Source organism: Dicentrarchus labrax, unplaced genomic scaffold (genome assembly GCF_905237075.1).
Source record: "Dicentrarchus labrax unplaced genomic scaffold, dlabrax2021, whole genome shotgun sequence".
Taxonomy (NCBI): domain Eukaryota; kingdom Metazoa; phylum Chordata; class Actinopteri; family Moronidae; genus Dicentrarchus; species Dicentrarchus labrax.
Genome location: NW_026136998.1, coordinates 807,874 through 820,279, shown reverse-complemented (window position 1 = coordinate 820,279; position 12,406 = coordinate 807,874). Strand labels below are relative to the sequence as shown.

The following is a 12,406-nucleotide window of genomic DNA, read 5'->3' as shown; positions in this document are numbered from 1 at the left end:
CAGATACAGGATATAAGTCAGTGCTGTATACAGGGCAGAGGTTAATGCTGTAGATACTATAAATTATGCTGGAAATCACATCTAAATTATGTCAAAGCAAAACAAATCGAAATTGATTACATTTTATTAAAGGAGAATAATCAACCAATGAAAAAGACACAGAAAAGAACAAGATTTAAGTATGAAATCTGGTTAAAGTTTGTTCCTTCTTTCTGTGTAACTTCTCCCTGGATAGGAAACCCAGTTTGTGACTAACAACAGAGCCTTTTGACCTACATTCCTCATCTATGATTAGAAATAGTTATGGCTTTCCAAATAATGTCTGGTTAAGCAATGTTATTTATCTGATCATGTTCCATATTTGACATAGACGTTCAAGCTTTAACCAATGTCTCATTTGTGCCTCATGTGTGTCTAGATGAATAGTTTCTCACATTGAAACCCACATTAAAATATAAATATAAATAATTCTGTTTTGATGTGACCTACATGTGTGTGTGTGGTGAGTGTAAATGCACCTGAGGGCATGAGGAGGTGATCACAGTCACATGTTAGAAATGGAACACTCACAGTTGGACAGGGGAGGGAACTAGGAACTAAGAAGCCACAATTCAATTTTATTTGTGTAGCGCTAATTCATAACAGAAGTTATCTCAGGACACTTTTCAAATAGAGCAGGTCTAGACCGAACTCCTTATAACATTATTCACAGAGACCCAACAGTTCCCACTGTGAGCAAGCACTTGGAGACAGCAGCAAGGAAAAACTGCCTTTTAAAAGGCAGAAACCTCAGACAGACACTGACTCTAGGTGGGTGGGAGAGAGAGAGAGAGACAGACAGACAGACAGATGAACAGCAACAACAGTAGCAACAACTACACTAATAGTAGTGACTGATGATGATGAACATGAGGATGATGATGACGACGACAACAGCAACGATGGGGGACAATGAGCAGTGATTATAGTTATAATAGTAACTGTAGTAATAATAATAATAATAACACTAATATCAGTGATATTAGCAATGGGAATCAGGCAGGACCATGGCAGGAGGCTCCACCAGGATCCATGAGAACCTGCGAGACGAGAAAGCACAAGAACTTCGGGGAAGAACTAAAGTTAGTAACATGCATTAATGGGACATGAATGAGTGCAGAAAGAGAGAGAGAGGAAGAGAGGAGCTCTGTGCACCATGGGAAATGTTCTGGAGAAGAATGACTGAATAATGGAGCTGAGACCTCCTTTAAATGAGGAGTGCTCCTCGTCATGGAGGAGGATTTGGCACCCTCTGGTGTCACAAACATAAAGTGCAGTTCTAGTGGGGTAATAGGGTACTATGACCTCTTTAAGACATGAAGGGGCCTGACCATGAAGAGCTTTATAGGTGAGGAGGAGGATTTTAAATTCTATTCTACATTTTACAGGGAGCCAATGCAGAGAAGCTAGTACAGGAGAGATGTGATCTCTTTTTCTAGTTCCTGTCAGTACTCGTGCTGCAGCGTTCTGAATTAATTGGAGCGTCTTAATGGACTTATTGGGGCTTTCTGAGAGACATCTCTGGACTCACTGATCACTGCATAAAAGCTCAACTTTACAACTGTATTCAGTGATTTTGGTCAAACTGGATCAGATTATATTATATTATATTATAATTTATTATATTATATTTTAATATATTATATTATATTTTCATTTATTATATTATATTTATTTGATTTTCTTACATTAAGATTTTCTTACATTTTGATTTTGTTTTGATTATATTACATTATATTTTATTTGATTATATTACATTTTATTTGATTTTATTATATTATAATATATTTTATTCATCTTATTTTATTATATTTAATTTTTTTTTATTTCATCTGGTTTTCGGCAGCTCAGGTTTCCAACAGAGATCACCACAACCAACCTTCGACTGGACATCATTCTCTGGTCTGCACGGTGCGTATTGTTGTATATTGTATATACCTACGTTTAACTGCAATTTTTGTTGCACTTTGTCACTTTTAGTTACTTGTTTCTTCTTTTCTACAATGTTACCTGTAAGTGCTTACTTTTGTTGCATTTAGGTAATTATTTGATTTATTTTATGTTAGCCTTTATTTTATTTTAATTTTATTTTGTTTATTTTAGTTTATGTTATCTTGTTTTACTCTAACCCTGTAGTACTTTAATTTACTTTACTTTACTTTACCACCTTTGTATCGAAACTGTTCCACAGTAATTTCCTTCGGGATAAATAAAGCTTCTTGAATCTTGAATCTTGAATCAAAGCTCTTCATGGTCAGGCCCCTTCATATCTTATGTATCGGGGGATTTCCCATGATGCACTGAACTCCTCTCTTCCTCTCTCTTTCTGCACTCATTCATGTTCTATTAATGCATGTTACTAACTTCACTTCTTCCCCGGAGTTCTTGTGCTTTCTCGTCTCGCAGGTTCTCATCGATCCTGGTGGAGCCTCCTGCCATGGTCCTGCTTGATTCCCATTGCTAATTTTATTGATATTATTGTTATTATTATTATTAATATTATTATTACTACAGTTACTATTATTACTATTGTCACTGCTCATTGTCCCCCATCGTTGCTGTTATCGTCGTCATCATCTTCTTCATGTTCATCATCATCAGTCACTACTATTCATGTAGTTGTTGCAACTGTCTGTCTGTCTGTCTGTCTCTCTCTCTCTCTCTGTCTCTCTCTCTATCTCACCCCAACTGGTCGAGGCAGACGACCACCCACGTAGAGCCAAAGGGTCTGTCCTAGGTTTTTCCTTGCCCTTGTCGCCAAGTGCTTGCTCATGGTGGTACTGTTGGGTCTCTGTAAATAATGTTATAAGGAGTGCGGTCTAGACCTGCTCTATTTGAAAAGTGTCCTGAGATAACTTCTGTTATGAAATGGCGCTATACAAATAAAATTGAATTGAAAAACAGAGCAGGTCTACACCGTACTCCTTATGAAATCATACAAGTCTTGTGGCCAGATTATATTCTATTTTTTTACATCATGTTGAGGGCCGGAGGGCGGTGGATGGAGGGCCAGAAATGGCCCCTGGGCCGGCAGTTTGAGACCCCTGTTGTATAAAGTTTTCTTGGACTCAAGACATCAAAAACTGTGATTTTTAAAGAGAGTCTGAGGATTTTCTCCTCAGGTAACAAAGCAGTATATTGTTAACTGTATTATTAATTAAAGTTCTGGGCAGGAAGTCAGACTCTGGTTTCTGCTTGATCCTCTTCCCCAGTAGTCCAGATAGAAGAGAAATCCAGGTCACAAAGAGGGGCGAGTACGACTCCTCTGAACTATCAGAATCCAGTCTGCTGTCAAACCAACTCTGTTCAAGATTATTTATTTTGATTTGAACGCAGCTCAGTCTGAGACTCAGTCCAACCAGTTAGACTGCTTACACACACACACACACACACACACACACACACACACACACACACACACACACACACACACTCTCTCTAATGAAGGAGAAGCAGTGACGTCTCTTCATTTTATCTGAAATTGAACTTGAAGCATGAAGCTCCTTTTCTCTACAGAGCTCCTGAGGACAGAAGAGAGCTGCACACTGATGAAGTTCATGGCTAAAAGTTCAGTAAGTGGAGCTCTGATTGGTTGAAATGGTTTCTGCTCACATTGATGGTGAATGTGTGATTGTTTAAAGTCTGTGCTGCTTTCAAACAGTCGTGCTCTCTTTGAATGATGACTCTGTGATGAGGAAGATGAGTTCAGTCTGATCTGGGGTCTGATGTGGTCCACAACAGTCAGGACCTTTATAGATGTAGAAGGGGAGGTAGCAAACAGTCCAGCACTAGGACCCAGCAGGGATCAGACTGACCCCCATCTGTTATTTGATGGTATTTTATTGGAGATGAACAGTTTGTATTTTAATGAAATTCAGCAGAAACTATTTGACAACTTTTACTGGCAGACTTTTAACAGTTTTTAAAGATTGTTGTTGTGCCAACAAACCAAGCCTTTCTCTCTGCTCCAACTTAACCTTTGATATCTTGTTATCAGTGGTGGAACGCAGGAAAACTAGTTTTTCAGGTCTGTGTTTGCTGCCAGCTGCTGGTTTGAGGAGAGGAGGAGGAAAAGAGGAACAGACAGAAGGAGGTGTAGAATAGTTAAACTGGCTCTTCACTGCCCTCCAGTGGTCAAAGTCAGTTACTACAACATACTTTTTATTTCCATGAAGCAGAGCAGTAAAATCCTCCCTATCAGCTGAGGCCATAGATAGCACCACCAAGAGGCTAGAGAAAGATTAGCTTCCCCAAAATTATCACTTCACCACCTACTTCACATAGCTATGTCCGGTCAGCATCATACTACACTGATCTGAGTTCAGTAGCAGATCCACCAGCCAGTATCCACACATTGATTTTCAACAAAGGCTAATTGGCTGTCATTGTCCAGAGATCAGTGTGGGAGCTTTACTCCGTCACTACGTCACTCACATGAGCACATGTTCATGTTTTATTTGCACTGTAAAATTAATCAACTGAATTAGTTTGGAAATCATGGATGGATTTGTTTTCAAACGCCCTTGGACAGAATAGGTTCTGGAAAAATACTTTTTTAAAACAGCAGTCTCCCTTTTAAGTTAGACATTTTATGTGCTGATGTATTTGGATTTTTGAGCTGTTGTGGTCTGGGTAGACTAACTTCAGGAAACAATGCAGTGTTTTTTGCAGTCTGTGTGTCAGGTTTACCTTTGCCTTCTATCTACTGTACCTCTGCCACAGCTTACAGACCAACTCCTTTTTCATTCATATGAGATATCTGACTGTGATTCTCTTCAGCAAGAACAAAACAAACATATTTGACTGGTGAAGACAAACTGAGGTCAGGATAAACAAATGTTCATGTGTGTGAAGAATGGTTGATTGAATTGATTGTAGCTTTTCATTTGTCATTGCAAACTCCTTTGAGCGCTCCTTATCACCCACAAATCTGGCCCAATGCTTATCTAACATCTAGATAATATGTCCACTTAATCTAACTTGCTTTACAACATCTTTCACATACCTGTGGAGCAGTAAGAAACAGACACAAGTCTACCATTACCGTTATTGAATTACAACTGTGTGTCACATATGTGAAGGTACATTCGGTCAGATGACACCAGCAGCGTCCATCAGTGTCTGCAGACGAAGGTAGAAAGTCTCTGTGATGTCATCCAGTCTTTAACAGGTGAGAACAGGTAACATGACACAGCTTTGATGACGAAACTCTGCTGTCAATCTTTCTATATTTTGGGGGTTACATAATACACTTGAAACGAGAGCAGTGATTCAGTGTTGACAGCACTGCCTGACTTTAACAGTGAACCGCAATGATGGCTGAGGACCTTTTGAACACTCTCAAGGATTTGAGAATCGAGGAATTTGAGGAGTTCAAATGGTTCCTGACGCAGCCTGACATCCTGGAAGGATTCAAAACCATCACAGTATCTGAGCTGGAGAAGGCAGAAAGGTGGAAAACAGTGGATCTGATGGTGAACACCTTTAACCTTGATGGAGCTCTTAAGGTGACCAAGAAGGTTTTAGAGAAGATAAAGAGGAACGATCTGTTGAATAGTCTGCCAGACACCAGATCAGGATCAGAAGGTCAGTCGCACTTTAATTATTTATATTTCTCGTAAAAAGAGGTGACTCAATACCGGGTACTTGTCAGGGTCTCCAAGTACAGGTTATTTACCAAAGAGTAAAACTGGAGGCCTGATCTGGTTATTACAAGAAAAGGTTTAAGTTATCAATCATTGCTATTCAAGAGGACAGAGGCATGATAGAGCTACCTGATTTCATTCACTTTTATTTTGGTTTAAGACAATCATTAATGTGTTTGTCACTAAGTAATCTGGATGGTTTTATTATTAGTCTGGTATTTTATGCCTTGAGTAAATAACCAATGAGATGTCCTGATGAGTTACATACATGAGGTTGATGTGTTGATAGATGTGAAATAAAGCTGTAGCTTCCTTTTGAATTTCTCCTATAAAGGTAAATATTATCTTATTTTATCTTTCCTGCAGAGAGAGCAGCAATGGTATAGAGCTTAAGATTGAAAGAAAAACATGAACAAGAACAAATCAAAGCACATAGCAGTAAATCAAATAAATAAAACATTGTTTTCTTCTTATTTCAGGACGGCTATGTTCTAAAGCACAAATAAACACATTCTATCCTGCAGGATGTAGACTGATTTTACTGAAGAAAAGCCACTAACTAAGCTCCACTCCAGTAATAAACACAATAAGTTATTTAAAAGCTTTTATTATGACGCAGCAAAATCAGGAAGTGTTGGGTTTTCAAGAACAGTAATTAAATAAAGCAGATATCTGAAAGTACAAACAGGGAGGCAGGACAGAAACTAAACTTCAAACCCAGGAGATTTAGTTAGAAGCTACAAAAGTGGCCGTACCTATGATATCAGGAGACGTTACACATCTATAAACTAAAGTGGGTTTGTTGTGACAGTGCATTTTGATTCAGTCCTTTACTGTTAGCACCATCAGACCTGTGACTACTCACAGCAGCTAAAACTTTCATGAGTTCAGAACAGACGAATGAAGACTAATGCAAGGATTTACAAATCAGTTGATTTCTTTTAAATTTATTAATCCATCAATACATTTTTTAGCTTAAAATAACTTTTAAATGAACAGTGAACAAGGAAGGAGGAAGCACCCTTCTCTACTATGTAAAGTGTGTTTAAGCCGAATGTGAGGAAAGTTCTCAAGCCAGATGTCTGAAATCAGAAGTCAATACGAGGATGAAACTGGCTCACCCAGAGACACAAACTGCCAACCCTGATGGTCTTTGTTATGTGTTTGTTCAGGAAGTCATGCAGCAGATTGTCAGCGTGAACTTAAATCTAACCTGAAGAAGAAGTTCCAGTGTGTGTTTGAGGGGATTGCTAAAGCAGGAAACCCAACCCTTCTGAACCAGATCTACACAGAGCTCTACATCACAGAGGGAGGGATTGCAGAGGTCAATGATAAACATGAAGTCAGACAGATTGAAACAGCATCCAGGAAACCAGACAGACCAGAAACAACAATCAGACAAGAAGACATCTTTAAATCCTCACCTGGAAGAGATGAACCAATCAGAACAGTGATGACAAAGGGAGTGGCTGGCATTGGGAAAACAGTCTTAACACAGAAGTTCACTCTGGACTGGGCTGAAGACAAAGCCAACCAGGACATACAGTTCACATTTCCATTCACTTTCAGAGAGCTGAATGTGCTGAAAGAGAAAAAGTACAGCTTGGTGGAACTTGTTCATCACTTCTTTACTGAAACCAAAGAAGCAGGAATCTGCAGGTTTGAAGAGTTCCAGGTTGTGTTCATCTTTGACGGTCTGGATGAGTGTCGACTTTCTCTGGACTTCCACAACACTGAGATCCTGACTGATGTTACAGAGTCCACCTCAGTGGATGTGCTGCTGACAAACCTCATCAGGGGGAAACTGCTTCCCTCTGCTCGCCTCTGGATAACCACACGACCTGCAGCAGCCAATCAGATCCCTCCTGAGTGTGTTGACATGGTGACAGAGGTCAGAGGGTTCACTGACCCACAAAAGGAGGAGTACTTCAGGAAGAGGTTCACAGATGAGGAGCAGGCCAGCAGAATCATCTCCCACACCAAGACATCACGAAGCGTCCACATCATGTGCCACATCCCAGTCTTCTGCTGGATCACTGCTACAGTTCTGGAGAAAGTGCTGAAGAACAGAGAGGGCGGAGAGCTGCCCAAGACCCTGACTGAGATGTACATCCACTTCCTGGTGGTTCAGTGCAAACTGAAGAATGTCAAGTATGATGGAGGAGCTGAGACAGATCCACACTGGAATAAAAAGAGTAGGAAGATGATTAAGTCTCTGGGAAAACTGGCTTTTGAGCAGCTGCAGAAAGGCAACCTGATCTTCTATGAATCAGACCTGACAGAGTGTGGCATCGATATCAGAGCAGCCTCAGTGTACTCAGGAGTGTTCACACAGATCTTTAAAGAGGAGAGAGGACTGTACCAGGACAAGGTCTTCTGCTTCATCCATCTGAGTGTTCAGGAGTTTCTGGCTGCTCTTCACGTCCATCTGACATTCCTCAACTCTGGAGTCAATCTGCTGGCAGAAGAACAAACAACATCCTGGTGGTCTCAATTAGTATTATTTTTTTTCCCTGACAAACAGAATCTAAAATATCTCCACCAGAGTGCTGTGGACAAGGCCTTACAGAGTCCAAATGGACACCTGGACTTGTTCCTCCGCTTCCTCCTGGGCCTTTCACTGCAGACCAATCAGAATCTCCTACAAGGTCTGCTGACACAGACAGGAAGTAGCTCACAGACCAATCAGGAAACAGTTCAGTACATCAAGAAGAAGATCGAAGAGACTCCCTCTGCAGAGAGAACCATCAATCTGTTCCACTGTCTGAATGAACTAAATGATCGTTCTCTAGTGGATCAGATCCAACAGTCCCTGAGTTCAGGAAGTCTCTCCACAGATAAACTGTCTCCTGCTCAGTGGTCAGCTCTGGTCTTCATCTTACTGTCATCAGAAAAAGATCTGGATGTGTTTGACCTGAAGAAATACTCTGCTTCAGAGGAGGCTCTTCTGAGGCTGCTGCCAGTGGTCAAAGCCTCCAACAAAGCTCTGTAAGTACATAGAGAGTTGGATATCTGTATCATAAAAGAAATACTGTGCTATCTTTTCGAGTCAGAGAGATTATAAAGACATTATATATCACCAACATTGGGAACTCCTCACTAGCTGCTGGTATCATTTTTACAGAACTAGTTTAAAGTGCTGGACACATATGTTATTTTTCTTATTGTTGATCATTGTCTCTACAGACTGAGTGACTGTAACCTCTCAGAGAGAAGCTGTGAAGCTCTGTCCTCAGTTCTCAGCTCCCAGTCCTCTAGTCTGAGAGAGCTGGACCTGAGTAACAACAACCTGCAGGATTCAGGACTGAAGCTGCTGAATGTGGGACTGAAGAGTCCACACTGTACACTGGAAACTCTCAGGTCAGGATTCATTAACCCGTTCAATTGATAACCGTGTTAAACCTGAATTATGTTAACAAATAACATTTGAACCTTTATAACATTGTCTCTGTTTATATGATTTGAAACCTGTTTTGTTTATTTAGTTTGAGTCTCTTTCCATGAACAAATATATTTTGTAATGTGTTGATTTGTGTGTTTGCAGGCTGTCAGGCTGTCTGATCACAGAGGAAGGCTGTGCTTCTCTAGCCTCAGCTCTGAGCTCCAACCCCTCCCATCTGAGAGAGCTGGACCTGAGCTACAATCATCCAGGAGACTCAGCAGCAAAGCTGTCTGCTGGACTTGAGGATCCAAAATGGAGACTGGACACTCTCAGGTATAAGAATCAGAATCAGAATCTGGTTTATTGCCAAGTAAGTTTTCACATACAAGGAATTTGCCTTGGAACATGTGCAAAGGAATTATAATAAAAAGGCAGAAAAATATAAATTAAGATAAAATGTTTTAAAACAGAGACAATAAAAAAGAGCCTCTTTGTAAATAAATGTGTAAAGAGCTGTGCATAAATGTGCAAAATCTATCGGTAAGTCTGTAAGTTGGCAGTGTGACATATAATTATATTTGCAATGTGCAAGATAGAAAAACCAACGGAAGTGCGCGATTACAATGCATTCATATATATAATGCATTTCCAGATTGGGTTGAAGAGTCCGTGTCAGTGGGGGACCTGGGTCTTGTTGATGAAACTACTGCAGATGGGAATAAACTGTTGGCAGCTTCCTGCCAGAGGGAAGTGTTTCAAAGAGTCTGTGTCCAGGGTCTAGGTTGTTCTGGCTGCACCAAGTCACCAGACGGTCCATCTGTGGGTGGGGAAGCTGATGAGATGGAGCCTGTGAAGGGTGTCACAGGGGCACGGTATCAGAACTCATTCAGTTGTTGATGGAGTGGGGGGTTTTAGGTTTGTAGATGGTTATCTGTCTGAGCCCCTTACAGACAGAACCAGAGTTGTTGGCTGAGAACTGGTGTTGAAGTTTCTCAGACTACTGTCATTCAGCTTCTCTCTTTGTTCTTTCTAGCCTTCATTTTTATGGATTTCTGTCTCCAGTGCTTGAAATGTCTTAGTTTATTGTGAACACTGCATGCATGGGAGAAAACAGTCTGTGTTTGTGTCTGTGTTTATTCTCAGCTGATTAATAATAAGTGCTCCATGTGAAGATGTAAGTCCATTTGTAGAGAATAAGCTCTGTGTATGAGAGCGATGTAATGTCCATGTTTCCATGCTGCTCTGACCCCCCTCCTCCTTTCAGGGTGGAGCCTGCTGGAGTCCGATGGTTGAGACCAGGTCTGAGGAAGTGTAAGTGTGAAAACAAAGCAGCACACATTCAACCATCTTCACACTGTGACATCACTCATTCACAGCTCTGATGTCATCATCAAAGTGTCAATCAATGATCAGATGATAGATCAATAACTGCAGCTGTAGTGTGTCTTGTTCTCTCCATCAGATTCCTGTGAACTCACAGTCGACACAAACACAGTGAACAGAAAGATCAAACTGTCTGACAACAACAGGGAGATGACAGTTGTGTGGGAGGATCAGCCATATCCTGATCATCCAGACAGATTTGACTACTGGCCTCTGCTGCTGTGTAGAAATGGTCTGACTGGTCGCTGTTACTGGGAGGTCGAGTGGAGTGGAGGAGTTGATATATCAGTGAGTTACAGAGGGATCAGGAGAGGAAACAGTAGAGACTGTTTGTTTGGAGGGAATGATCAGTCCTGGAGTCTGGAGTGCTTTTATGGTCGATACTCTGTCTGTCACAATAACAGAGAAACATTCATCTCCTCCTCCTCCTCCTCCTCCTCCTCCTCCTCCTCCTCCTCCTCCCCCTCTGGTAGAGTAGCAGTGTATGTGGACTGTCCTGCTGGCACTCTGTCCTTCTACACAGTCTCCTCTGACACACTGATCCACCTCCACACCTTCAACACCACATTCACTGAACCTCTTTATCCTGGGTTCAGGTTCTGGTTTGGATCTTACAGCTCTGGTTCCTCAGTGTCTCTGTGTCCTCTGTAGGAGGGAGAGAGAAACCTTCTTGCTGCTGACCAGATAGTTCAGACTTTTACATTTGAAAAGAGAGACATAAAAAGTGTAAACCAAACCACTGATCAAGAACCAACTCAGCTGTTTATTCAATACAAGGCTGTAAAATTCAGAGAGTTGGTGGATTTTCAAACAGCACAGATCAGGTATAAAGTCAGAAACTAATGACGAGCTGAAAGAGTCCAAAAGTTGTTTGAAATGAGAGAAGTCCAAATGATTTGAGAAGAATCTGCGGGTTTAAGGACTGATGTCAGAAATCCCTTGGGTTAAAGAGGTGAACTTGTGGAGCAGCTGTAGTGAGGATATCAATCATTCCATTGTTAAAGAGGCTAAAAGGAGGAAAATGTGAACAACAGCTTTCAGTTGCTCTCACCATCTCAGCTGTTTCCTCTCATCATCGTCACACTGATTAACCCTTAAGGTCTCTGAGTTTGGGGTCAGATTGGGTTAAAGACAGTCGATACTTTGCTTTGTTTGATTAATTGATTGACTTTGATTTATTAGATCACTTTGCTGTTCTTCCCACAATCCCATGTAGTTCTTAGTTGTAGTTGTTCAGTTGAGTTCATGTATTCCAGTTATATACATATATATTCTGCTCATGTAGTCCTTTACCTTTATGTACTCAGGTTTAATGCTCATGGTTGTATTTTATGGTTGTATGATGAGTTCTTTAGATACACAGAGAGTCTTATATATCTGTACTCACATGCAGTCTCACATTCTTTTAAGTACTTGTATGCTCATTATTGTACATTTTTAACATCATACTCATTCTCTTGTCATGGATAATCATCCTTTCTATTGTACTCATTTCTTCACATCATGTTTTTGCTCATCACTTCGCATTATGGTCTTAAGTGTTTGAGTTGTATTAATCGTTTGAACTGTATTCATTTAGAAAATTATCTCAATTAAGCCTTCTCTCAGGTGTTGCAACAGGAAAAGTGTAGAGAAAGTTGTTATTCTGAAGCCTTCCACAGGAAGAACGGGGGTGAAAGGGAGGCTGTCTGCCCACAAGCTGGATGGAAAGTTGGAGAGTGTTAGAAAAGCAACTGCTGAAATCTGTAAATAGATGAGACAGACGAGGAGCCAGAGTCCTTGTTTTATGTATTTCTTTGAGCTCTGATTCCTTTTCAGGCCTTGGTTGTATCCTTTGACCTGTTGTATCTTTAACATGTATTGATGTTTGATTTCTTTAGAATTTGTATGAGTCATAGCGAGGAGAACTGTGTTGATTTGCAGTTAAATAAAGAGTATTAAACTTTTTGAAAGAGAA

General features: G+C 40.6%; 1 protein-coding gene across 6 annotated transcripts in view; it reads left to right on the top strand.

Annotated features, from left to right (window-relative positions):
- Positions 1-12,406, top strand: part of LOC127361271 (NACHT, LRR and PYD domains-containing protein 3-like) — a 26,546-nt gene extending 14,140 nt beyond the window's left edge. For 4 of the 6 annotated variants that reach the window (XM_051395771.1, XM_051395770.1, XM_051395768.1 and 1 more), the window contains exons 8-11: positions 8,871-9,044; positions 9,229-9,399; positions 10,331-10,377; positions 10,529-12,406. In XM_051395771.1, the coding sequence (XP_051251731.1) occupies positions 8,871-9,044; positions 9,229-9,399; positions 10,331-10,377; positions 10,529-11,100 (964 nt within the window). In that variant the 3' untranslated portion in view covers positions 11,101-12,406. Of the gene's footprint in view, positions 1-3,444; positions 3,612-5,120; positions 5,210-5,342; positions 5,626-6,856; positions 8,673-8,870; positions 9,045-9,228; positions 9,400-10,330; positions 10,378-10,528 lie in introns of those variants that run through there. The other 2 variants (XM_051395775.1, XM_051395774.1) reach the window with 2 other exon arrangements.